We start from the raw sequence: 27,011 nt of genomic DNA, 5'->3' as shown, positions 1-27,011 counted from the left end.
TAATGTTTTACAGATTAACAGGAGACAGAATGTTGCATTACTCTGTAATTCTAAGTGTTGGTTTTCTTCCTTTTGATACTCAGGGGATTAACTTACCGTTTATTTTTCTACATTGAGCCCTTAGAGAAAACATAAAAATACAAATAGGTCCTGTGGTATAATCATTTTTTCTTATGACTAAGTATTTTAAAACTAAAATTATGTAAATTAAAGCTATTACATGAAAGCTTTAAAAATACAAAAATTGAGCACTGCACATTTCACATTACTACAGATAGTAATACTGAGTTAATGTAAAACTACCTGGCAAACAATCATAGTAAAGACTTCCTGGATGAAATGGTGGTACATAGGGGAAATTTGTATATATATATTTTTTTTCTTTATTATTATTATTTTTTTAATGAGATGGGGTCTCACTATCTTGCCCAGGCTGGTCTCAAACTCCTGGGCTTAAGCAATTATCCTGCCTCTGCCTCCCAAAGTGCTAGGATTACAGGTGTGAGCCACTGTGCCCAGACGGGTATTTTAATATTCATTCATTCGTCAACTTCAGGGTAATGAAAGAAAACAAATACAACTAGCTTTCTATTATTGAAAGCTGATTGACCAATATATGGATGATGATGATAATAACAATAAAAAAATTTGGTGTTGTTCACAAAGTACTTTTGTCCCTGTATCTCTTTTTTGGAGAGTCTCACTCTGTCACCCAGGCTGGAGTACAGCAGTGCAATCTTGGCTCACTGCAACATCTGCCTCCCAGGTTCAAGCGATTCTCCTGCCTTGGCCTCCCGAGTAGCTAAGATTACAGGCAACCACCAGCACGCCTGGCTAATTTTTGTATTTTTAATAGAGAAGGAGTTTCACCATGTTGGCCATGCTGGTCTTGAACTCCTGACCTCAAGTGATCCACCTGCCTCGGCCTCCCAAAATGCTGACATTACAGGCATAAGCCACTGTGCCAGCCTTTTGTCCCTGTATCTTAATCAGCCCGTGAGGTAAACATTACCTCAGTTTGATTACCCCAGTTTAAGATTAAAGAAAGTAGGGCTAGGATAGATTAAGGTTTGCCCATAGACAAAGCAGCTAGAACCTGGAACTTCTGATATCAGCATCATTGCCACTTTCTAATGTTGTCCACTTTAGCTATTTTTCAGATTTGTGGAAGAGCATAGAGGATAATCTCTAACGTTTTCATTTTCTCAGTGAATAAGGTGCACGGTGAGTCTTACCTTCAAGTTGCCAGACATTAAAGCGAAAGAGTAAATTTTTGTGCCAGGCACTCTTTTAAGTACTTTATGTAAATTAATTAATCCTCACAATAACTTCATAAATTAAGTGCCAAGTACTGAGCCAAAGACTAAGTAACTGAAATTCATAGCCAATGGTTGCAGTATGATCCAAACCTGGCCTATTAATTTCCAAGGCCAGAGTTTTTAACTACTGGGCTCTACTGCTTTGCACTAGGTGACTGCTTAACTGGATTAAATACATTTTCTCCAGAAGGATGAGATTCCTTTCTAAAAATTTTCCAACTCTCATAAGAACAGATGTAGGGACATTTCCTTAGGGTTTTGTTATCCCATTTTATAGATGAAGGGACTTGGCCAGTCTCAGTTTATTAAATGACTATGTTAGAACTACAGATTAGGTCCCCTGGCTTATAGCATATTGCTTTTGGCATCAGTTCAAGTGATCTACGCATGTTGAAATTTTGTCACAGCAGCAAAAACATATCTACTACATCCTTCATTCTCATTTCAGTGTACCTTCAGATCTGTCCTGGAATACAGTTAGGTCAGCATGTAAGTCTCCAGTGTTCACTGTTTTACAGTGATTATACCATAAGGGATACATGGATACACAGTAATGGAAGTACTTTAAGCATTTTCTACTTAAGCATTTTTTTTTTTTTTTGAGACGGAGCCTCGCACTGTTGCCCAGGCTGGAGTGCAGTGTGGCACTATCTCAGTTCACTGCAGGCTCCGCCTCCTGGGTTCACGCCATTCTCCTGCCTCAGCCTCCCAAGTAGCTGGGACTACAGGCACCCGCCACCATGCCCGGCTAATTTTTTGTATTTTTTAGTAGAGACAGGGTTTCACCGTGTTAGCCAGGATGGTCTCTATCTCCTGTCCTCGTGATCTGCCCGCCTCGGCCTCCCAAAGTGCTGGGATTACAAGCGTGAGCCACTGCACCCAGCCACATTTTAAATACTATTAATGTGTCATCCTATAAAAACTTAATTTGGTCATAGCTAATACTGTCAAGAGCCAACATTTTAGAATATTCACATTTTGAATCTTGAAATGGTCGGCAAATGACATGACAAAGCTAATTTCAAATCTTCCAACTCAAGCAGAATGTAAAGAAAGGCAGCAATTTTTCTTCAGGGCCTTTGTGCAAAATTTGTTTTTTAGAGAAAGCCCCTTCTGACTTCATGTAGAGTAAAAAACTAACTTAGTTTATTTCATGCTGCTCAATCTAATTTGAAATCATTTTTGAATTCCTAGATGCATGGGTACAGAGAGCTTGCTCCCTAGCGCCTTGTTTACCGACAGTGGAGAGTAAAGAATTAAATTGAGCTGAAACTAAATTGATTGGGATTTTGACACTCTGCAGACTATGCAAAGAAAAGGAATTTGTTCAACTTTTAAAAACAGGCAGTAGCAGAAAACTATTTTCTTAAAGGTATCCCAGTTTGCAAAGATGATTTAATTTTTTTCTTAAAAAAGCAAGAGACAGGCCAGGCGCAGTGGCTCATGCCTGTAATCCCAGCACTTTGGGAGGCCAAGGCAGGCAGATCACTTGAGGTCAGGAGTTCTAGACCAGGCTGGCTAACATGGTGAAACCCTGTTTCTACTAAAAATACAAAAAATTAGTCAAGCATGGTGGCGGTCACCTGTAATCCCAGCTACTCGGGAAGCCGAGGCACAAGAATCGCTTGAACCCGCGAGGTGGAGGTTGTAGTGAGCTGAGATCGCGCCATTGCGCTCCAGCTTGGGCAATAAGAGTGAAACTCCGTCTCAGAAGAAGAAAAAAAAAAAAAAAGCAGGAGACATGTTCTAGCACTTTCTCAATTTCCTATATTGCAGTTCAAAGTGAGAATTTAACTTTGAGAAGCTTTTGAAAAAGCCTGGATAGGGATGTTAACATAGCCTCCTTTGCTGAACAGACACTGACAGAGGTCTTCTGAGGAGAAAGGAAAGGACTATGCACTTCTGGGGCGTCGCTATAGGAACCTATTTATAAAAGACAAATACATATTTATGAAATCTTTGTCTCTGGCATTTTTAAATGCAAGAGATATTAAGTATGAATTGAATAATATATATTTCCTGTTTTTTCAGACAGATACAGATGATTACCATGCCATTATCTGTCCCAAATGGCATCATTTAGTGTTGACTTCAATAAAATCCTCTCTCTGCTGTGTCATGAAAGGAACTGGGAACTGGACTCACCTTAACAGTGCTGTTCTAAAGTGCCTGCTTTTTTTTTTTTTTTTTTTTTTTTTTAATCACAGCAGGAGGCTGTAATAAATTACAGCCTGGAAGAAGTTTCAAACTGGCAAGTTTGCCAGATATTTTAAGCAATTTATTTTGGGGTGTATCAGCAGATTTTTTCTTACACTACCATTTGGGTGCCTGCTGACACAGCCTGAATAAATCTTTCAAACATTTTCCTTCCTAGAGATGGATGAAGATGATGAACTCCAAGATCCAGACTTTTCGTTAACTCTTCACTTGCCACCTGGTGCTTTCCTATTACCAGATATCTCAGAAACTTAGATAACTCTTTCCAGTGTGAGTTTGCAGTATTTCAAGTCCCTCAAAGTGATTTGGCAACAGCCATAAGTTTTATGGGAGAATCAACTAACGAGTACTTCTGGTTTTAGGCACAAAACTTGTAATTTGGATTGATTATTTCATTACTAGTATCTTGAAAATTGCCAAACTTTCCAATGGGAAAAGGGCATGAATATTTATATAAAACAAAGGCTTATTATTTTCTTGATTATAGCATGTTGAGTCTTAAAGTGACTTCTTCCTAATTTTAATCTGTTTTCTAATTGGTTAGTGAAGTTTTTAGAAATTATTATTAATTTCTGACTCCAGAATTCCTAAGGCAGCTTCAATGATACATATTTTAGTCTAGTATTCAAAAATGCTGAAAATGCTGATACCTGAAAATATTTGCTGTAGCATAATGAGACTGGAAAGGTAAAATAAAAGGAAGCTAACTTCTATTGAATGCCTGCATCGTGCCAGCCCCTTTTGTAAGCACAGCATTCAGGAGAGAGAGAGAGCGCAGTCATATTTCACAAAGAGCTGGTCCCTGGTCAGGTGAAAGGCACTGCTTAGTGAATTGGAAGGAACATGGTTAAGGGCTTAAAACTGTAAAGACGTCAGGGAATACCGTTTGAAGGTAAAAGCCCTAGATCAAACGTCATAAAACCTGGGTTCCTGAGTGACATTATTTATAAACGAGGTCATCTGTTTAGACCTTAAATGTTACCATATCTGTAAAGTGAAGATATGATCTCTACCCTGCCTTCTCAACCATGGCTGCACTTTGGAATCACCCGGGGAGCTTTGAAGAATACGTCTAAATCCCACCTTCAAGAGATTCCAATTCTATTAAGGTGCAGCCTGGGCACTGAGATTTTTTAAACCTACCACAAGTAATTCCTATGTGCAGCTAAGGCTGTGAATCCTTGGATTGGGGGATGGCTAAAAAAGCCCTCTATAGATGTACTTACAAAGATTAGTAGATGTTATCGACAATCTAAATTGTTTTGTTTGTTTAATCATAACTTCAACTGTTTAAAAAAAAAAAAAAAAAGCTGGTGGGGCGCCCTGGCTCACACCTGTAATCCCAGCACTTTGGGAGGCCGAGGCGGGTGGATCACCGGAGGTCAGGAGTTTGAGACCAGCCTGGCCAACACGGTGAAACCCCATCTCTACGAAAAATACAAAAATTAGCCAGGCGTGGTGGCGCAAACCGGTAATCCCAGCTACTCGGGAGGCTGAGGCTGGAGAATCGCTTGAACCCGGGAGGCGGAGGTTGCAGTGAGCCGAGATCGCACCATTGCATTACAGTCTGGGCGACAATAGCAGAAACTCCGTCTAAAAAAAAAAAAAAAAATATATATATATATATACACACACACACACACACACACACACACACGTATGTGAGTGTAAGCTCTGAATTTCCACATCACATAGGAAGTCTTTGATACATATTTGTTGCACTTGTGAATTTATGGCCTTTAAACTTTTTAAGATCTGTCAAAAACGGGTTTGAGGTACAATATATAAAGCCAATCTTTGGGGAGGACTTTTCTGTTGAAACATCCTCCTTTAGAGAAATGCAGGCCTTTCTCGCGCACCCCCGACTAGCTTCACTCCCTTACCGAGGCACCGCTGTCTTGGAGGCCGCCGGATGCCCTAAAGGCTGTGACGCGCGCTGCGGGATCCGCGCGGGCGTCCCGAGATCTGGGGCGGGGCGCTGGCCGGGCCTACCCTCTCCGCTCTCAGGACCCGCCCACCCCGCCGACCCGGACGCGGGTAGGGGCGGGCTGCTGGCGGTGCCCGTCAGTCCGGACTCTACTGCCAGTCCCGGGGCTTCGGCGGCTGCCTCCGCGCGACCCGGCGGGCCCGCCTCCACCGCCAGGTGCCCGCACCGCCTGCGCCTCGTGCCGGAGCAGAGCAGAGGCCAGGATGCGGAGTTGTGCACTTTGAGCCGGCCCCATGACCCTGAGCACGTTGGCCCGCAAGAGGAAGGCGCCTCTCACTTGCACCTGCAGCCTTGGTGGCCCCGACATGATTCCTTACTTCTCCGCCAACGCGGTCATCTCGCAGAACGCCATCAACCAGCTGTGAGTCCGCCGCGCGCCCTCCGCCTCCGCGAACGCTCAGAAAGTTTGGTCTTTCAACAGCCTCTTTCCCCAGCATCCTTGGGAACAAACAAGCAAGCGAGGGCGAGCGCGCATCCTGCGTGCCTGGAGGTCTCCGGGCGTCTGGAGGGAAGGATGCTGGGGCAGAACGATGGGGGGATTCATGGAGGCGGAAAGTGTCCCGGGGTGGGATTGGACGGAAGAATCCTTTGGGAGAATTTCCGGTAAACTTTGAGGGACTTTGAAAGTGCGAGTTGTCCGTGAGTAGTTGTGGTGACCGAGTGACAGCTGAGCCGTTTGGCACTTGGAAGACTGGGGTGAAGGGTGGTCGACAGAATCGGAAGCGGGAGTCCCTGTGGGTCCTGCTAGTGAGCAGCCTTCCATGATTATGGGTTTTGTTTGTTTTAAATAAGTTTCTGTTGCTAGCCATTTACAAAAAGAAAGGTCATTCTTCGCTCCTGCTGGTTGTAGTCTGTAGTGATTCCAGAAAGCTAGATTTCAGTAGTTTCTATTTTTTCCCCTCCTGTACTACTAATACGTGCTCACAGCCCAAACCTGCACGCACACCTTCATTCACCAAAGTGCAAGTGCATCTTTAAATCGTCGCTAGAGAGTTGAAGTCTCTAGAGAGTTGAAGTTCTGAGAAGTGTGTGTGCTGAAGCTTGTGGTTAATCTCACCTCACAGTTATCAAGTAGAGGAACTTTTCCTATTTAGATTCCATCCTTAAATCAATGCAGTGGTTTAAGGTTACTTAGCAGCAGTTTGGTCTGTGTTAGTGTATTGACACTCATTCCAAGTGGCTTCAGAGGAGTCACCTGCTGAAGTTTTCCTAGACTCTGCACTTAAGCAAAGCTACTGTCTCCCTCCCAGGTCAACTTTTTAATGTCCAACAACAGAAACTTTACATTATCCCTTATTAAAGGTCTAGAGAATAGCATGTAAGGTGATTTCTAGATAATCGTATAACTAATTTATTATTTTCATAGATGGTTTGCCCTCCTAGCCTACCAAATAGAACTAACCTCGTTTGAGTTTCTTTTTTACCCCTGACTGATTCATGGTGGAGCTTCTAAAAAAATAGAAAAAAAATCACAAAAGTTGTTTTACTGCCCTGTACTGTAAAAGCTCCACAATTAAATAAACTGACTGACTTGCATTTTCCGTCTAAAAAGGGGAAGGGACATGGAGTGAAGGAGAAGTTAATGGGTGAATAATCTGACACTGATAACCAGTATGAAAATAATAGTGTTAACAGTACTTTAAAAATGGCAGTGGAAGCAACCCAAGTGTCCATGGATGGATGAATGGACTAACAAAATGTGGTATGTATGTATAGTAGAATATTATTTAGCCTTAAGGAAGGAGTCTGACATATGCTACAGTATGAATGACCTTGAAGATACTATTCTAAGTGAAATAAGCCAGTCACAAAAGTATAAAGACTATATGATTTCATTTATATGAGGTACCTATCTATAGAAGTCAAATTCAGAGAGAAGTAAAGTAGAATGGTGGCTGCTAGGGGGTTGAGGGAGAAGGGGTGGGAAATTTGTATTTGAAGAGTACAAAGTTTCATTTGAGGAAGATGAAAAAATTCTAGGGATGGATGGTGGTAGTTGCACAACAGTGTGAAAGTACTTAATACCCTAGAAATATACACTTAAAATGGTTAAAATGGTAAATTTTATGCTATGTATATTCATGGCCAGTGAAAGTAATAGCAAAAACTGCAGTTACTTTTCACCAACCTAATAAGCATAATAAAAAGAATTTAAAAGGGCCTGGTGTGGTTGCTTATACCTATAGTCCCAGCACTTCGGGAGGCTGAGGTGCAAGGATCACTTGAGCCCAGGAATTGGAGACCAACCTGGACAACATAGTGAGACTCCATCTTAAGAAAAATAGAAAAAATTAACCAACATGCCTGTAGTCTCAGCTACTCAGGAGGCTGAGGTGGAAAGATAGCTTGAGCTCGGAGGTTGAGGCTACAGTAAGCCGTGATCATGCCACCACACTCCAGCCTGGGTGACAGAGCAAGACCCTGTCTCAAAAAAATAAAAAAGAATTACAAAGGCCAGGCACAGTGGCTTACACCTGTAATCCCAGCACTTTGGGAGGCAGGAGGATCACTTGAGGCCAGAAGTTCAAGACCATCCTGGGTAACATACTGAGACTCTGTCTCTATGAAAAATTTTAAAAATTAGCAGAGTGTGGTGGTACACACCTGTAGTCCCAGCTACTCAGGAGGCTGAGGTGGGAGGATTACTTTAGCCCAGGAGTTCAAGGCTGCGGTGAGCCATGAGTGTGCCACTGCTTGCCAGCCTGGGTGGCAGAGCAAGACCCTGCCTCTTTAAATAATAATAAAATAATTTTTAAAAGGCCCCATGAGCCGGCCCCATGACCCTGAGCACGTTGGCCCGCAAGAGGAAGCTCATAAAATAATTTTTAAATTCTAAACTTTTTGGGGGGAAAGGAGTTGTGAATCATATTTTCTGGTCAATCAAGTCCAAATTGTTTTTCCTACTAGTTAGTGTCTTTGGGAAATAATTTGACATCAGTTTCTTCCACTGTAAAATGGGGATACAGTGGTTTTTACCCTATAAGATCATAAGAGATCATATATTTGGTAACACTTTGTGAACTGTAAATCTCTACACAAAAAGTTAATTGAAATTAATAACTAATAGCTGCCGTGTATTGACCACTTTCACTGTGCTGAGTTTAATGTACATCTATCTCATTTAATCATCATAGCAACCTTATGAACTAATTTGATCTGTTTATAAATAATGAAACTGAGGCTTAGAGAAGCTAAGTAGTTGCTCAAGGCCATATAGGTAGTAAATGACAAAACTGTCCTTAGAATCTAGATCTATTTCCTAGGCCACTGCCCTTAACCACTATAAAAATGGTATTTTGTCTTAGTAGTTGCAAGGTCACTTTTGAGACTTGGCAGTCTGAGGAATTGTCTTTGACTGCTGAAATCTTCAACTTCCTGAAAAAATATATTTGCTATACTGAGTTTTGCTACTAAGACAAACTTTTAAAGAATTTTTGGAATATTTGTCCTTTATTTTTGTCTCTATTTCCCTACTTCTTTTTTCTTTGTTTCTTGTTTTGTTTTGTTTTGACACAGGCCCTTGCTCTGTCACTCAGGCTGGAGTGAAGTGGCTTGAACACGTCTCACTTGCAGTCTCGACCTCCGGGGCTCAAGCAGTCCTCTTGCTTCAACTTCCTGTGTAGCTGGGACCACAGACACATGCCACCACACCTGGCTGATTTTTTTTTTTTTGAGACCGAGTCTCACTCTTTCACCCAGGCCGGAGTGAAGCGGCATGATCTCAGCTCACTGCAGCCTCTGCTGCCCCGCCACCCCCATCCCGGGTTCAAGCGATTCTCTTTTTTTCTTTTTTTTTTTTTTTTTTTTTTTTTTTTGTAGAGACAGCGTTTCACTTTGTTGCCCAGGCTGGTCTCATACTCCCATTCTCAAGTGGTCCTCCTGCCTTGGCCTCCCAAAGTGCTGGGATTACAGGAGTGAGCTACTGTGCCTGGCCACTTCTTTTTTCTTTGAAGAGACTTGCTATAATATTCACTTCTTCCGAACTGTATTTGTTATTATTACTTTAGAGGTCATGTTTATTTAGCATTTATAATGTTGCGCAGCTCATCATCATTAAAAAAATTATTAGGAATCATTCTGAGTACACTACTAAACTTTATGAACTTAAATATACCCACTGTTAGCACCTAATAAAGAAGTTCTTAATTTGAGGTCCATGGTCACCTAGAGGTCTATGGATTGGCTTCAAAAAATCAAACCCCTTGAGATTGTATGAAAATTTTGAGTAAATAAATATATTTTAAAATCAGATTCTCAAAGTGATCTGTGATCTCAAAAGAGATTAAGAAGCTCTTTCCTAAAGGGAAGTGTTATTTCTAAGACCTGATTCTATAAACCGCAACTGCTGTGAGCATTTCCCTGTGGTACAGATATGGACATAACAACTAGTGGGAGCAGCTAAACAATTCAGATTTAGGGTCCTAAGTGAAGACTGACTCAAAAGATTTTGTATTTGCGGGGGGGTGCCTTGATACATGAGTACACTTAGCCCAGTGGTTCTCTTGTCACTGCTGAGAACCCACTCAAAAGAGCTTTTTGCCCTTTCTCATTTGCTACCCTCAGGTTTGCTGTAGGTTTAGAAACCAAGAAACAAGCTAGGCGGAGTGGCTCACGCCTGTAATCCCAGCAGTTTGAGAGGCCAAGGCAGGTGGATCACGAGGTCAGGAGTTCGAGACCAGCATGGCCAGCATGGTGAAACCCTGTCTCTACTAAAAATACAAAAAAATTAGCCAGGCATGGTGTCACGTACCTGTAGTCCCAGCTACTCTGGAGGCTGAGGTAGGAGAATTGCTTGAACCCGGGAGGCAGAGGTTGCAGTGAGCGAAGGTCGTGCCACTGCACTCCAGCCTGGGTGACAGGGTGAGACTCTGTCTCAAAAAAAAAAACACCAAGAAACAAATCCTATGCGAATTGTGTTAAAGAGTAAATTGGAGCCAAGGGCAGTGGCTCACACCTGTAATCCCAGCACTTTGGGAGGACAGGAGTTTCAGACCAGCCCAGGCTATGTAGCAGGACCCTGTCTCTAATAAATAGATAAGAGAGAGGATAGATGGGTGGTTGGGTGGGTGGGTGGGTGGGTGGATGGATGGATGGATGGATGGATGGATGGATGGATGGGTAGTTAGATAGGCAGGCAGGCAGGTGTAGTGGTTCATGCCTGTAGTCCTAGCTAGTCAAGAGACTGAGGCAGGAGGATTGCTTGAGCCCAGGAATCTGAGGTTACGGTGTGCTATGATCGTGCCATTGCACTCCAGCTTGGGCAATAGAGGGAGACTGTCTCTCTTGTTTTGTTTTGTTTTTTTTTTTTTTCCGTTTGTTCGTTTGTTTGTTTTTGGAGACAGAGTCTTGCTTTTGTTGCCCAGGCTGCGTCATCTCAGCTCACCACAACCTCCGCCCCCTGGGTTCAAGCGACTCTCCTGCCTCAGCCTCCCAAGTAGCTGGGATTACAGGCATGCACCACCACGCCTGGCTAATTTTTTTTTTTCTTTTGCTAGAGATGGGGTTTCTCCATGTTGGTCAGACTGGTCTCCAACTCCTGACCTCAGGTGATCCGCCTGCCTCGGCCTCCCAAAGTGCTGGGATTACAGGCGTGAGCCACTGTGACCAGCCTCTATCTCTTTGAAAATAAAATTTAAAAAAGTAAATAGACCAAAGTGAAATCCTGTGGACTCTCTTAGGAAGGAAAGTTTATGACTTTTGGAGCGTGGGCTTTTGGGCATCTATTTTGGCAATTTCATAGGCTCTTATTACTTTCAACTGTGTTATATATGATAGGCGAAATTATGGAATAGCTGGGGTATTACTGTATTTTATTGGTAATTATGTCATCATTATTAGATGAAGGTCTACCCTTGCCGCTGTATAAAACTCACCAAATATGGTATTATTTTTTACCTGTCAATGAAGAACATTAATAAATGATCAAAATCATTCCAGAAATAAACGATAGTTACTATTGTACTATTAAGTGTTAATTCTACTAGAAAAAATGTATATATGAGCAACCCAGAGTAGCATTTGGTCAGACTTCAAGAGTCTTGGATTAGACTGATGAGAATGATCGTAAAAGTTCATAACCTTTGAGGGTCTGTACATGCATTTTAGTAAAACAAAAACCTGAACTTCTGAAAAATATGGAAGCCTGTATTATTTTTTAGAGAGCTATTATCCAGTCCCTGGGAAGTAGTCACTAAGCAAGGAGCCAAGGTGTTAGTGTTATCATTATATACTAAACAAGTGGCCATTTTTATGTCCTAAAAAGCCCAGGAAAGAGTACAAAATTGTTAGATAAAATGCTGGCAAAGACTACCATTTAAAATATTCCCGGCTGGGTGCAGTGGTCTGTAATCCCAGTTCTTTGGGAGGCCGAAGCAGGTGGATCCCTTGAGCCCAGGAGTTTAAGACCAGCCTGAGCAACACAGGGAGACCCTGTCTCTACAAAAAATTAGCCGGCATGGTGGTGCATGCCTGTAGTCCCAGCTACTTGGGAGGCTGAGGTGGGAGGATGGTGTGAACGAGAGAGGCAGAGGTTGCAGTGAGCCGAGATGGTGCCACTGCACTCCAGCCTGGGCAACAGAGCAAAACCCTGTCTCAAAAATAGATAAATAAAACTAAATAAAATATTCCCATTATGAAAACCTCTGATCAAAAAAGTCTTGTCTTGAAACTAAGGCACTGAAACATTGCTTGATTTGCTAATGAGGTTACCTTAAGCTTTTTATACTTGACCTAAAACATTTTTATTTACTTGGTTCATATATGAACTTGACTTCCCAGAAGCATATCAGTGCTTTCTAAGGCTCAGGCTCAACAGTAGAGGAGCATATTGGATGTTCATCCAAAATGTGCCTTTTCATGAAATCAAAAGGTAGAAAGTCTTGTTTTTTATATTAGTAATAGTAGTAATGCTCTTTCTGTTCCACTTTGTAGTTGTACAAGGGTTTTCACATGAACTCATCTCCAAACTTAAGCTTGCATCAGAATCACCTGGAGGGCTTGTTAAAACACAAATTGCTACCCACAGTCCCCAGAGTTTCTGATTCTGTAAGTATAGGGTGTGACTGGAGAATTTGCATTTCTAACAAGTTCCTAGATGATGCTGTGATGATGGCCTAAGGACCCTGACTTAATTAAAGTCTTCCTCTGAGGCAGATTGGGCAAGTCATCGTCCACATTTTATAGCATAACAAACTAGAGAATCAAAATGCTGAAGTGATTTGCACAAGGCTACATGGCTTGATGGTAGAACTGAAACTAGAACCAGCAGTTTCTTGTCTCTGAATCCAGAGCTCCTATAGTGCTGCACTCACAGTTCTGATACACACATCTTTGTATACATATGTAAACATTTCTTTAGATAAATTTCTAGCAGTGGAATTTCTGGACCTAATGTTGTGTATATGTTAAAAATTTGATACATATTGCCAAATTGCTTTCTAAAAAGGCTTTACCGATTTGCTCTTAACCAGCAGTGTGTAAACATATCTTTCCCTATATCTTCACCAACCCCAATAATATTAATATTAATAGCAGATAAACCCGGCGCGGTGGCTCACGCCTGTAATCCCAGCACTTTGGGAGGCTGAGGTAGGGGGGATCACCTGAGTTCAGGAGTTTGAGACCAGCCTGGACAACATGGTGAAACCCCATCTCTACAAAAATACAAAAATTAGCCGGGCATGATGATGGGTGCCTGTAATCCCACCTACTCGGGAGGCTGAGGAGGGAGAATCATATGAACCCAGGAGGCGGAGGTTGCAGTGAGCCGAGATCATGCTGTTGCACTCCAGCCCGGGTGACTGAGCAAGACTCTGTCTACAAAAAAAAAAAGGCAGATAATTTTTTACTGAGCATTTATTATCTAAGGGACACTGTTTTGAGCAGTGGATGTATTATTTCATTGTCTCTTCTTAACAACTTTATGAGTTAGATATTATCCTCAATTACAGAAGAGAGGAACAGAGAGGTTAACTTGTCTGAGATTATCCGGCCAGGATGCATACACAGACAGTCTGACTCCAGAGTACCTGAGTCCCTGCTCTTAAATACCTCTCTATTTACAATTCCCCTTATTACTATGGAGGTTTAGCATCTTTTTATGTGATTTTTCTGTGATTTGAATGTTTGTGCTTCTGACCATTTTCCTATTGATATTTGGCTTTTTTCATTTTTATGTTCTATATATATTCTGAGTATGTGGCAAGAATACTTTCTCCCAGCCTATTGTTTGCCTTTTAACTTTGCATCCCATATAAAAGTTTCACGTTTTTATGTAGTCACATTTGTTGTATTTTATCTTATGATTTCAAGATTTTGCATCTTGCTTTTTAAAAACCTCTTACCATTCATCCTCAGGATTATCAAAGTATTATTTTATATTTGTTCTAGCATGTTTACATTTTTAAATATTTAACTCTTTAAAACATCTGGAATTTATTTTTATTTATAGTGTGAGGGAAGAATCTAGCTTAACCGTTTTTTTCCAATTGGATAGTTATTCTAATACCATTATTTAATACATTCTTACTTCACTAATTTGAAATGCTACATATATATTAAATTCTTACAGATGCTTGGAGTATACTTCTGTACTCTTAAGTTCTGTTCATGTTTTTCTGTTCATACACCAGTACTCATTTTACTTATTATAGATTTAGTGGACAAATGTATGCCAGTGCTTTACTTCCTTGTTAGTATTTTTCAGTGTCCTATTTTTGTTTATTTTATTTTCCAGATAAATCTTAGAATCAGCTTACCAATTTTCACTTTTAAAAATTGTACTAGGATTTTGATTGAAATTTTTCTGAATTAATTTTGGAAAAAATTAACAGTTTTACAAAATGAGCCTACCCAGTGAAGAATGTGATATGTGGGTCTATTATTCACTGTTTTTTAAATGTTCTTCATTTAAATTGTACAGTTTTCCTTATGATAATTACACATTTCTTATTAGATATATTCATGGGCATTTTAAAAAGTTTTTGTTGCTCTTGTGAATGAGCTCCACTTTCCCATGACATTTTCTAATTAGTTACAGCAGGTGGGTCATAAAACTATCACTTTTGATATTTGCTTTTATATCAGACCATCTTGCTAAAACTCTTACTTGGTTCTAATATCTAGTATATGTTTTTACTTGATTTTCTTGACTTTTCTTCATGGATGATTGTATTATCTGTAAATGCGTTTTGTCTCTCTGAGTGCAGTTATGCACCACATAACAACATTTTGGTCAATGACAGACCACATATACAGCAGTGGTCCCATAAGATTATAATGCAGATGAAAAATCACCTAGTGACTGTAGCTGTCATAATGTTATAGCATAATATATTACTCATGTGTTTGTGGTGATGCTGGTGCAAACAAACCTACATTGTATAAAAATATAGCACATACAGTTATGTACAGTACATACTTGATAATAAGCGACTATGTTGCTGGTTTATGTATTTACTGTATTGAACATTTTATCATTATTATAGAGTGTACTCTCTTTTTTTTTTTTTTTTTGGAGGCAGAGTTTTGCTGTTGTTGCTCAGGCTGCATTGCAATGGCACAATCTCAGCTCACTGCAACCTCCATTTCCTGGGTTCAAGCGATTCTCTTGCCTCAGCCTCCCGAGTAGCTGGAATTACAGGCATGCACCACCACGCCCGGCTACTTTTGTATTTTTAGTAGAGATGGGGTTTCACTATGTTGATCAGGCTGGTCTTGAACTCCTGACCTCAGGTGATCCACCCACCTCAGCCTCCCAAAGTGCTGGGACTACAGGCGTGAGCCACCGTGCCCAGCCTAGGCTGTACTCTCTTTCTACTTAGAAAAGAATAGTTAACTGTAAAGCTGCCTCAGGCAGGTCCTTCAGGAGGTATTCTAAAAGAAGGCATTGTTATCATACACGTTGACAGCTCTATATATGTTATTGCCCTTGAAGACCTTCTAGTGTGGCAAGATATAGAGATGGAAAACAATGATCTTGGTAATCCTGACTCTTTAGGCCTAAGCTAGTGTGTGTGTTTGTGTCTTTAACAAAAAAGTTTCAAGAGTAAAAAAAAAAAAATACTTTTTTTTGTTGTTGTTGTGTTTTTGGTAGATGGTGTTTCACCGTGTTGACCAGGATGGTCTCGATCTCTTGACCTCGTGATCTGCCCACCTCAGCCCCGCAAAGTGCTGGGATTACAGGCATGAGCCACCATGCCCGGCCAAAAAAATACATTTTAAAAATAGAAAAGCTTATGGAATAAGGATATAGCCATGTACAGTAGCTTGTGCCTATAATCCCAGCTACTCTGGAGGCTGAGGCAGGAGGATCACTTGAACCCAGGAGTTTGAGGCTGCAATGAGCTATGATTGTGCCACTGAAGCTGGGCAACGGAGGAGACCCTGTCTCTTATAAGAAAAAGGAGGAGGCGGATATAAAGAAAGAAAATATTTTTGTACATTTATACAATTTTTCTGTTGTTTTATTTTTATTTGTTTATTTTTTTTTTCTTTGAGATGGAGTCTCACTCAGTTGCCCATGCTGGAGTGCAGTGGCATTATCTTGGCTCACTGCAACTTCTACCTCCTGCGTTCAGGTGATTCTCCTGCCTCAGCCTTCCGAGTAGCTGGGATTACAGGTGCGTGCCACCGCGCTGGGCTAATTTGTATGTATTTTAGTAGAGATGGGGTTTCGCCATGTTGGCCAGGCTGGTCTCGAACTCCTGACCTCAACTGATCCGCCCGCCTCGACCTCCCAAAGTGCCAGGATTACAGGCATGAGCCACCACTCCCGGCTAATTTTTCTGTGTTTTGAGCTAAGTATTATTACAAAAGAGCCAAAAAGTTAAAATAATTAAAACATTTATAAAGTAAAAGAGTTACTGTAAGATAAAGTTAACTTATTATTGAAAAAAGAGAAAGCTTGGCTGGGTGCAATGGCTCAACACCTGTAATCCCAGCACTTTGGGAGGCTGAGGTGAGCAGATTACTTGAGGTCAGGAGTTTGAGACTAGCCTGGTCAACGTGGTGAAACCTTGGCTCTACTAAAAATTCAAAAAGCAATCGGGTGTGGTGGCGGGCACCTGTAATCCCAGCTACTCGGGAGGCTGAGGCAGGAGAATCTCTAGAGCCCGGGAGGCAGAGGTTGCAGTGAGCCGAGATCACGCCACTGCACTCCAGCCTGGGCAACAGAGCAAGACTCCATCTCAAAAAACAAACAAGAAAAAATAAGTTTTTAAAATAAATTTAGTGTAGCCTAAGTGTTTATAAAGTCCACAGTAATTACAGTCGTGTCCTAGGTATTCACATTCACTCACCACTCACTCACTGACACCCAGAGCAACTTCCAGTCCTGCAAGCTCCACTGATGGTAAGTGCCCCTTACAGGTGTACCATTTTTTATCTTTTGTACCACATTTTTACTGTTTACTGTGCCTTTTCTATGCGTAGATATGTTTAGAGATACAAATACTTAACATTATGTTACAGTTACCTATAGTATTCAGTATAGTAACATGCTGTATAGGTTTGTCACCTATGTGGTTATCCCATATAGCCAAGGTATATAGTAGGCAGTACCATATAGGTTTGTGTAAGTGTACTCTATGATGTTCGCACAATGATAACTTTGCCTAGTGATGAATTTCTCAGAATATATTCCTGTCATTAAGTGACGCATGACTGTATTTATAACTCTCATTGCTTTGGCTAGGCCTTCTAATGTTAAATAGTGTGATACTAGTGGGCTTGTGTGAAAAGAAGGCTTCAGCTGAGGGCATTTCTTACTGTTGCTAATTTGCAAAGATTTTTCAGTTAGGTATAGTTATTGAATTTTATTGACTGCTTTTTTATATCTATGGAATAATATTTTCCCCTTTACTGGTAATGCAATGACACATTGAATTATTGAGATTGAATCATCCTTACATAACTAAACTAAACTACACCCTTTTTGCATTATTCATTTAACATATTGCTAGGCTTGGTTTACAAATGTTTAAGGTTTTTGCATTTAGGGATCTAAATATTTGTTGAATCTTTGATGCTGTCTTCGTCCAGCTTATGTTTGATTTACAGAATGATTTAGGTAATTTTTCATTTTTTTCTGTGCTCTGAAACAGCTCTGTAGTAGGATTATCTGTATTTTAAAGCTTGGAACCAAGAAGTTTTATTCCAAGTGTTTTTATTTTAGGAATTTTTTTTTACCATTCACATTTTAAAATTTCCATGTTCTCATTGAATAAATATAATTATCATCTGTGAGGCTCTTAAAATCTAGATCTTGTCTTCTACAGAAATGGACAAACATAACTGAATAATTGATAATTGAGTAATTGAAACCAGGCATTCATTTATGGTTTAAGGGCTTTTTTTTCTCTTTTTCATGGATAAAGAGACTAATATTAATATTAATATTTAAGAGAGGTATGAGATGCCTCTTTGATTTTAAATTAATAATGACTTTTTGTGGTTATTTTTTATCCTTAGAGAATATAGCCTTAAAATTGAATATTTCAAAGAAACTGATCAAATTGGTTTACATCTAGTGAATCTTCTGGGTGTTATGGCCTTCAAATGTGAAGGAACAGTTAATGATCCCCTGTCAAAGTATAAAGATGCATTTGTGTTTTTATTATTGTGGTAACTGTCTGTGGGTTTATCCACACTTGTGAGGCCGGGCGCGGTGGCTCAAGCCTGTAATCCCAGCACTTTGGGAGGCCGAGACGGGCGGATCACGAGGTCAGGAGATCGAGACCATCCTGGCGAACACGGTGAAACCCTGTCTCTACTAAAAAAAAATACAAAAATCTAGCCGGGCGCGGTGGCGGGCGCTTGTAGTCCCAGCTACTCGGGAGGCTGAGGCAGGAGAATGGCGTAAACCCGGGAGGCGGAGCTCGCAGTGAGCTGAGATCTGGCCACTGCACTCCAGCCTGGGCGACAGAGCGAGACTCCGTCTCAAAAAAAAAAAAAAAAAAAAAAAAATTAGTAGAGCAGTAATTAGCCTATAACTGAGGAGTATAAAAACAGAGTTCTCATCTTTGGCCTTCTTGGAATCATACTTAGCCAAGGTAACTGAAAAATAAATCTGCACAATGAAGATGAACAGGAATGATGAGGTAGTGATATGCTCAAGTCAAGATTTCTTTTTGATAAGTCTAGAATGGATTTCTTTTTTTCTAAATTACTACTATTTGCCTTTGTGCTCACCTGTATTTACTCCTGAAATTGGGAAATGTCTCTAGACTTAACACTGATAAACACTGCCCAAAGCCAAATAACTACAGATATTGTCAGTCTCTGTTTCTAAGACCTTTTGGGTCTGGGAGTAAGAGAGGCTCAGACTGCTGTATTTGCTCACATCTCTTCTTGGGTCCTTCCTGTAAATGTGAGTCCTATTAATCTACCATATGTTAAACTGCCTTGGGGCTAAAGAACAGTGATGTAGATGTTATCACACAATTTCTGAATCTTTCACATACCTTTTCAATTTCTAAAGTGAAAGAAAAAAATCAGTATCCTATTTTTAGTTAGGGTTAGAGTTAGCTTTGCATTGTTGAATGATACAGGATGACTGCTGTATAACCAACATAAATAAGTTTACCTTAAAGAAATATGCTAAGAACATCAAGGCCTTTTTAGGTGTTCCTGTAATTTGGAAAGAATGTAGCCAATAATTTATAAATAGTTATTGTTGCACACCAAAGGGCAAATTTGGGCTCACCTTTTTTGCATGTTGTGTGAATTTAACAACTTGTGTTTTCTGCATTAATCTATTTTTAGAGGGATATGACCCTTCTTTTAGTAATTCGAGGGATTTGGCTTAGTTACAGTTGGTAAAGCAACAAAATCCAGAGGTTTGAATCACTCCAAAATAAAGAAAAGCCTCAGTATTAGCCAATTATAAACTTTCTTAAAAAGTTGTAGCAGTTTAGGCTTCCAGGGTAGAAGAAGTAGAATTATTTGATTTTTTTTTTTTTTTTTGGTAATAAACTAAACTATTTAAATTGTTGTATGTGTTTGTTTGAGGATGGTATCTGCCTCATTTCAGGACATTTTGGATATCACGTGAGATAATTATTCACAAGAAAGAACAATAAAAATTCCAGTTATGGTTGTTACTTTTATCATCTGTACTTAATATTTATCCATCAAAATTTACATGGATATTTAATATCCTGAGCATTCTAATTGAGCATTCTAATTGTGGACTTTATATTGCTTGTCTTCTGTGGTGACTGTGTAAAAGTTTATGCTGCATATGGCTTTATCTGTTTGCAACTTAAGCAACACTTTAAGCATACTTCATCTCCCCAGCAAAAAGCTGGTCAGGTTTATGAGCTCAGCATCTTATCAGTGCATTTTTGTCTCTGCTGTTCTTTGAATTTTGTATCATAAAAACCAGTTAGTCTCCATGAGGGCTAAATTGAATGAGAGTTTTTTTTCTCTGATTTTAAATAAATACCACTTACAACAGAGCTCTTGAGAGATGCCATTTCTTCCGGACTCTCCTCTGTCCCATGTCCCTTTAAGTTACTCTTTCTCTTAATGTTAATATGCACAGTTCTCATGAACATCAAACATTTTAATTTCCCATAATTGTATCATCTCTTTTTTTTTTTTTTTTTTTTGAGACGGAGTCTGGCTCTGTCGCCCAGGCTAGAGTGCAGTGGTATAATCTCAGCTCACTGCAACCTCCACCTCCCAGGTTCAAGGGATTCTCCTGCCTCAGTCTCCCTAGTAGCTGGGATTACAGGTGCCCACCACCACGCCCAGCTAATTTTTGGTTTTTTTTTTCAGTAGAGACGGAGTTTTGCTATGTTGGTAAAGCTGGTGTTGAACTCCTGACCTCAGGTGATACGCCTGCCTCAGCCTCCCAAAGTGCTAGGATTACAGGCATGAGCCACCGCGCCTGGCCTCATCTCTATTTTTAGGGGGAGCTTTAGTTTGAGAAGTTAGGGTTTCTGTGGTGGGGTGTGAATTCTCAATGTAAATCTTTCTTCCTAAGAGCTGAGTGAAATAAATGGATTCAAACAAATAAAACTGAATTCTTTGAAGTTCCTTTGACCAGACTTGATATCTATCATTGTGTTAATCCTACCTCTGTGATGCCCTTCCCTCTTCAATAAAATCTCATCCTTAATTCTTAAAGTATCCTGTTCCTTAAACACTCTCTTTAAAAACTCTTAAAAGATTTCTTGGGTCACATATTCAGAATAACTACTTGCCATTTGTTATTGTACCTAATAGTAATAGTGTAGTGTTTGAAATGAAACAGACCTGAGTTCCAGAGTTCATCATTTATTATCTGTGTGACTTTGAACATATTTTATAACCACCCTAAATCTTAGTTTCCTCATCAGTAAAATGGAACTTATAATACCTGTGAGGATTAAATATGATATGTGTGAAGCAAATGGTAGCTTAAATTTTTGCTCATTTTACCCTTTTGATCTGAGCCAAATTATAGGAGAAATAGAGTGACACCCTAGCATAATGGTAAACATTGTGTCTTTCCATCATTATCCTAAATTGCATCTATTCTGTGTAAGAAGTAAGAGATAAAGAAATACAAGACATGGTTCCTGCAGTGAGTTTCCTCACAAACTCAGTTTGTTGAGGAAATAAGATGGCAATGAAAGGATAAATAAGAGCTCAATTTATTGCCTGCTAAGTGTCAGATGAACAGTACAATTTATGCTTTAGAAATTCAGAGAACAGAAGGGTATCATTGTAGCTGGGTGCTGTGGCTCACGCCTATAATCCCAGCACTTTCAGAGGCTGAGGCAGGCAGATCACTTGAGGTCAGGAGTTCAAGACCAGCCTGGCCAACATGGTGAAACCCCGTCTCTACTAAAAATACAAAAATTAGCCGGGTGTGGTGACGGCACCTGTAATCCCAGCTACTCAGGAGGCTGAGGCATGAGAATCGCTTGAACCCGGGAGGCAGAGGTTGCAGTGAGCTGAGATGCTGCCACTGCACTCCAGCCTGGGTGACAGAAAAAGACTGTTTCAAAAAAAAGAAAAAGAAAATTACTTTGAGCATACTTTGGGTATATCATATGGGCAGAGCATCCAGAGTATCTACTAGGCACAAGGCACAGTAACCAGTGTTTGCAGATTTTACATAGTTTATTTAGGAAGGTTGCCAGTTTTGCAAGGCCATTGTTATTGAATCAGTACCAGTGACTGTGAGCACAATGTGAAATCCCCACAGGCACACAAGAACAGAAATCATTAAACTATCTGCTAGTGGCTTTATGGTTTGTTTATTTAATTAAAAAAAAAAAAAAAACACATTTCAGTAATCCAAAGCAAAACTTCTTTCTCTTCTTCCTCCAGGTGCTTAGCTTTAGATATTATTATTACATCAGCATCACGTGGTAGGCAGGGTTATTCCCATGACACAGAGGGCTTATAATATTTACAATGGAGTGAGCTATAAGGGGAAGGGTGTGCTGATTGCTGTTTTTCCTTGTTATTATTGGCTTAGTTACTAGCTTAATGGCCTAGTTGCCAGTTAATGGCTTAATGTATTTAGTGTTCTGTATAAGCAATGTACAACTCTTTAGTTTCTAAGTCAAATACACATGAAAATCACCCTAGTGGATACAAGAATCTTCCATACAAATAGTAAGCCTGTGATTATACATTAATCAGTAAAGATCAAAAACTATATAAATGCCGTGTTACACTAAGCCCAAATGATAATTTAATGATATTGAGTCAAAAAAGAGATACTGCAGCTACTAAAAATTTAGAGATTATGCCCTAATAATGCCTATGCCAAGAAAAATGGCATACTGAAACTAGATAAATTGCATATTTCATAACATTTAGTGATTCTTACCAAATGAATTTAAACCCAGTATAATTTTTTTTCAAAATTAAAAACTGAATAATATAGTAGACTGGCTAGTTATCTCTAATGTAAAGATGAAAAACTGTTGGTTTAATCATACTTTTTTTATTGCTTCCCTCTGGAAGTGCTTGAGCATGTCTCTTAAGAACACGCATTAATCCTGGTTATTAGTGTGCCGGGGCTTATTCACCCCTGTGGCTCTCCCATAGTCAGTCCCGGTTATCATAGTCTACTATGCCCATGCTACTGGAAGTTTCTCTGCCTGTTTTGTTGCTACTTTAGATGCTTGGAGAAATTCTCAGTAAGGCCATATGCCCTGTTTGTCAGAAAATGATAGTATCATAATGAAAAAGTTTGTTATGCTTAAAAAAAAACAAATCTAGTCTCTTCCTCAATTAGAATCAAAATCAACAAATAAATATTGAATGTCAATGCTCTTCTTTATGGCAATCTTATAAATAACTTTAGGATAAATTTCCAAATGGAGAATCCCCTAGGCGTTTAAAAAAACCTGTCTACCATTAAATACAGTAAAGCTGATAATGAACTCAGCTTAAAAATGAACTTCTGTGCTGTGCGTGGTGATTCATGCCTATAATCCCAGTACTTTTGATTGCTTGAGGCGAGGAGTTCAAGCCCATCCTGGCCAACATAGTGAAATCTTGCCTCTACTAAAAATACAAAAATTAGTTCAGCGTGGTGGGACATGCCTGTAATCCCAGCTACTCGAGAGGCAGAGGCATGAGAATCCCTTGAACTGGGGAGGCAGAGGTTACAGTGAGCTGAGATCTACCACTGAACTCCAGCCTGGGTGACAGAGTGAGACTCTGTCTCAAAAAATCAAAAGAAGGCCGGGCGCGGTGTCTCACACCTGTAATCTCAGCACTTTGGGAGGCTGAGGCGAGTGGATCACGATGTCAGGAGATCGAGACCATCCTGGCTAACATGGTGAGACCCTGTCTCTACTAAAAAGACAAAAAAATTAGCCGGGCGTGGCGGCTGGCACCTGTGGTCCCGGCTACTTGGGAGGCTGAGGCAGGAGAATGGCGTGAACCCGGGAGGCGGAGCTTGCAGTGAGCCGAGATTGCGCCACTGCACTCCAGCCAGGGCAACAGAGCAAGACTCTGTCTCAAAAAAAAAAGTCAAAAGGAGCTCAAGCCTGTAATCCCAGAACTTTGGGAGGCTGAGGTAGGTGGATCACTTGAGGTCAGGAATTCAAGACCAGCCTGGCCAACGTGGTGAAACCCCGTCTCTACTAAAAAAAAAATACAAAAAGTAGCTGGGCATGGTGGGCAGGCCTGTAATCCTAGCTTCTTGGGAGGCTGAGGCAGGAGAATTGCTTGATCCCGGGAGGCCGAGGTTGCAGTAAGCTGAGATCCTGGCACTGCACTCCAGCCTGTGTGACAAAGTGGGACTCCGTCTCAAAAAATAAAATAAAATAAAAAATAAACTTCTGGCCAGGCACAGTGGCTCATGCCTGTAATACCAGCACTTTGGGAGACTAAGGCCAGAGAACTGCTTGAACCCAAGAGTTCAAGACCAGTCTCAGCAACATAGTGAGACCTCACCTCCACAAAAAATTAAATTAAAAAATATATATATAGCTGGATGTGGTGGCACATACATCTGGTCCTAGCTACCCAGGAGGCTGACCCAGGAGGATTGCTTGAGCCCAGGAGGTCAAGGCTTCAGTAAGCTGTGCCACTGCAGTAAGTGATCATGCCACTGCACTCCAGCCTGGGTGACAGAGCGAGAACCTGTCTCAAAAAAAAAAAAAAAAAAAACACACACACACACACACATACGAAGAACTTGTCCTGGGTGAGTGATTTTTTTTTATTATTTTTTTAACTGAACTAGTCTTATCAGTGTAGCAGCCGGGCCTGGTGGCTCACACCTGTAATCCCAGCGCTTTGGGAGGCTGAGGCGGGCGGATCACAAGGTCAGGAGATCGAGACCATCCTGTTTAACATGGTGAAACCCTGTCTCTACTAAAAATACAAAAAATTAGTCGGGCATGGTGGCACGTGCCTGTAATCACAGCTACTTGGAAGGCTGAAGCAGGAGAATCACTTGAACCCGGGAGGCAGAAGTTGCAGTGAGCCTATATCGCACCACTGCACTCCAGCCTGGTCAACAGAGCGAGACTCCATCTCAAAAAAAAAAAAAAAAAGAAAAGTGGGATTGTTGGCCGGGTATGGTGGCTCACGCCTGTAATCCCAGCACTTTTGGAAGCTTAGACGGGCAGATCACGAGGTCAGGGATTCAAGACCAGCCTAGCCAACATGGTGAAACCCCGTCCGTACCAAAAATAAATACAAAAACTAGCTAGGCGTGGTATCGGGCGCCTGTAATCCCAGCTACTCAGGAGACTGAGGCAGGAGAATAGCTTGAAACTGGCAGGCGGAGGTTGCAGTGAGCTGAGATCGTGCCACTGCACTCCAGCCTGGGCAACAAGAACAAAACAATGTCTCAAAAAAAAAAAAAGGGATTGTTTCATGTCTACTGCTTTGTAGCCTCATTATTTTCATTTCAGCATATTGAGAACATCCTGCCATTGTCCCCCCAAATGCATTTCTTTCATATCCTTTTAGCTGGTTGTTTTCCATAAAACTGATTCATATTCTGTCCAATTGTTGAACATTTCGATTATGTCCAGTTTTTTGCAGTTATAAACAAAACCTCAATGAATGAACATCCTTGTGCTTCAACCTTGCTTCTATCCTAAGGGTCAATTCGGGGATTGCTAGGACAAAAGACATACATATGTCTAGGGCTTTTGATACAGACTGCTGGTTTGCTCACCAGCTGGACCAGTCTACATTCCCATCAACAGTTGTAGTAATTAATATTTCTTTTTTTTTTTTTTTTTTTTTTTTGTGAGACGGAGTCTTGCTCTGTCGCCCAGGCTGGAGTGCAGTGGCATGATCTCAGCTCACTGCAAGCTCTGTCTCCCGTGTTCACGCCATTCTCCTGCCTCAGCCTCCCAAGTAGCTGGGACTACAAGCGTGTGCCACCATGCGCGGCTAACTTTTTTGTATTTTTAGTAGAGACAGGGTTTCACCATGTTAGCCAGGATGGTCTCGATCTACTGACCTTGTGATCTGCCTGCCTTGGCCTCCCAAAGTGCTGGGATTACAGGCGTGAGCCACCGCACCCAGCAGTAATTCATATTTCTAATGCTCCTGAAATGATAAATAAAAGTTTTTAAAAATACGATTCTATCTTTCAGTTCATCTGAGCTACTTGAAGACCCAGAAAATTGATTCTCATTTGTCTTTGTTATCAAGATCCTCTTTCATACCTAAGTACTGGTGAAAAATGCTTTAGTTTGTGAGCTATTTGAGTAGAACTAATGGAAAGATGAGATAATAGTACATCAGTAGTTACGATGAGGAAACTAATTATCCCAGGGAGTTTTTGAGCACATGGGTAGTGTTTGTGAATTTGAGTTTGCTCCCCATATTGTCAGTTTATTCTAAAATTATCACTATTTTAGAGTTAAAGAATTTTAAAGCCAAAAGATAAGCAAACAGACTTGCTTAGGTCCTGTAGCAAATTCATTCAGACCTTGAACAACATTTCATTGTTCTGTTTAGGAAATGTTAAGTGTATTGAGATTTCCCATAGTACTGTCTTACTATGATACTTAAATTTTAGAAGATGATCAAATAAATTATTTTAGTGACTAGGACTATGCTTATGAAGGTAGCATTTCCTGCCCTTATTTATAGAAAGCACTTGACATATTTCACAAAGGTGAGGAGGTTAACTTTTTAGGGAACAAGTCGTTTAAATTCTTGAACCAGTTTCCATCTTTTAGGCTATATGAGTATTGAATATAGGAGAAAAGAGAAAAGTATGCATGTTTCTCAAAGACTCTTTCTTTAAATGTCACCAGCAGATCTAAACAGTATCCACAGGAACCTATGACAAATTTACCAAAAAAAGGGGGGGTAATAAAAGAAAAAGAATAGACAGGAAGGAGGTTTCTTGTCTGTTACTGCTGGCTTCGGTAGTGTTGGTTGTCTGCCTCTCTTTGAGACTACGATGCTTCCATACGGTGTGTGTTTAAATCACAGACAGGGAAAGTGCTTTTGGGTGAAGATTCACTTTTTGTAGTGGCAGCAGTTCTGGACATGGTGCTGGAACAGAGGATGAGTTCAGCATCTTCTCTTCAGATCGGATCTCTGCCCGCAGCTCATCCGTTTTACATAGCAAGCCTTTGTTCACTGGAGAGTGGACCTTTGTAGTTGGCCTGTCCACCTACTGTCAGAGACCAAAGGTGACTGATAAGGAGTTCAAAGTTCAAAATAGATAGTGTGAGGTCAATCCAGCTTTAAGGAGAAAGCAGTTGTTTTGACGTGCAGGCATCAAAAACTGAATTGCAGCCTGAGAGATGTTCAGCTCATCAGCTTTGGCCTTTCAGCTCCAGTCAAAGAAAAATCACTAGCTGTTTCTGCAGTCAGCAGGAGCAGGAAAGAAAGAAAGCTTTTTTAAAGGATGCAATTTAATTAAATTGTGATGTATTAGAGATTTCTCTCCAAAAATGGTTTCTGTGTGTGTTGCTTTGCTTACTGTGAGAATGCAGGTATCAAATAAAAAAACCAAAGGTAAACCACAATCACTAGGGCCTTTTGTTGGTTTT

The 27,011-nt window shown here is 40.5% G+C and overlaps 1 protein-coding gene and 3 long non-coding RNA genes across 18 annotated transcripts in view; 3 read left to right on the top strand and 1 right to left on the bottom strand.

Annotated features, from left to right (window-relative positions):
• The window catches only part of SSH2 (slingshot protein phosphatase 2), a 306,298-nt gene that overhangs the window by 161,488 nt on the left and 117,799 nt on the right, over positions 1 to 27,011 (top strand). For 5 of the 15 annotated variants that reach the window (XR_013406258.1, XM_015118967.3, XM_077970689.1 and 2 more), the window contains exon 1: positions 5,603 to 5,884. The exons of 7 other annotated variants lie outside the window; for them this stretch is intronic. Coding sequence is in view for 3 of the 8 variants with exons in the window: in XM_077970689.1 (XP_077826815.1) it covers positions 5,757 to 5,884 (128 nt within the window). In the remaining 5 variants the exon portion in view is untranslated. Of the gene's footprint in view, positions 1 to 1,149; positions 1,225 to 5,602; positions 5,885 to 27,011 lie in introns of those variants that run through there. 3 more of the 15 variants (XM_077970697.1, XM_077970693.1, XM_077970694.1) reach the window with 1 other exon arrangement.
• LOC144335411 (uncharacterized) lies at positions 3,497 to 24,147 on the bottom strand. The gene is made up of 2 exons (XR_013406265.1): positions 23,370 to 24,147; positions 3,497 to 4,870 (listed from the first exon to the last, which is right to left on the bottom strand). It is a non-coding gene; the product is annotated as an uncharacterized LOC144335411 (long non-coding RNA).
• LOC144335409 (uncharacterized) overlaps positions 15,007 to 27,011 on the top strand; it is a 38,085-nt gene continuing 26,080 nt past the window's right edge. The window contains exon 1 of the long non-coding RNA XR_013406263.1: positions 15,007 to 15,211. This is a non-coding gene — a long non-coding RNA (uncharacterized LOC144335409). The remainder of the gene's footprint in view (positions 15,212 to 27,011) is intronic.
• Positions 18,175 to 21,534, top strand: LOC144335416 (uncharacterized). The gene is made up of 2 exons (XR_013406270.1): positions 18,175 to 20,165; positions 21,461 to 21,534. It is a non-coding gene; the product is annotated as an uncharacterized LOC144335416 (long non-coding RNA).

This window comes from Macaca mulatta, chromosome 16 (genome assembly GCF_049350105.2).
Source record: "Macaca mulatta isolate MMU2019108-1 chromosome 16, T2T-MMU8v2.0, whole genome shotgun sequence".
In the NCBI taxonomy this organism is placed as follows: domain Eukaryota; kingdom Metazoa; phylum Chordata; class Mammalia; order Primates; family Cercopithecidae; genus Macaca; species Macaca mulatta.
Note: the sequence above shows the minus strand (reverse complement) of the source record. Positions and strands in the feature narration are given on the sequence as shown.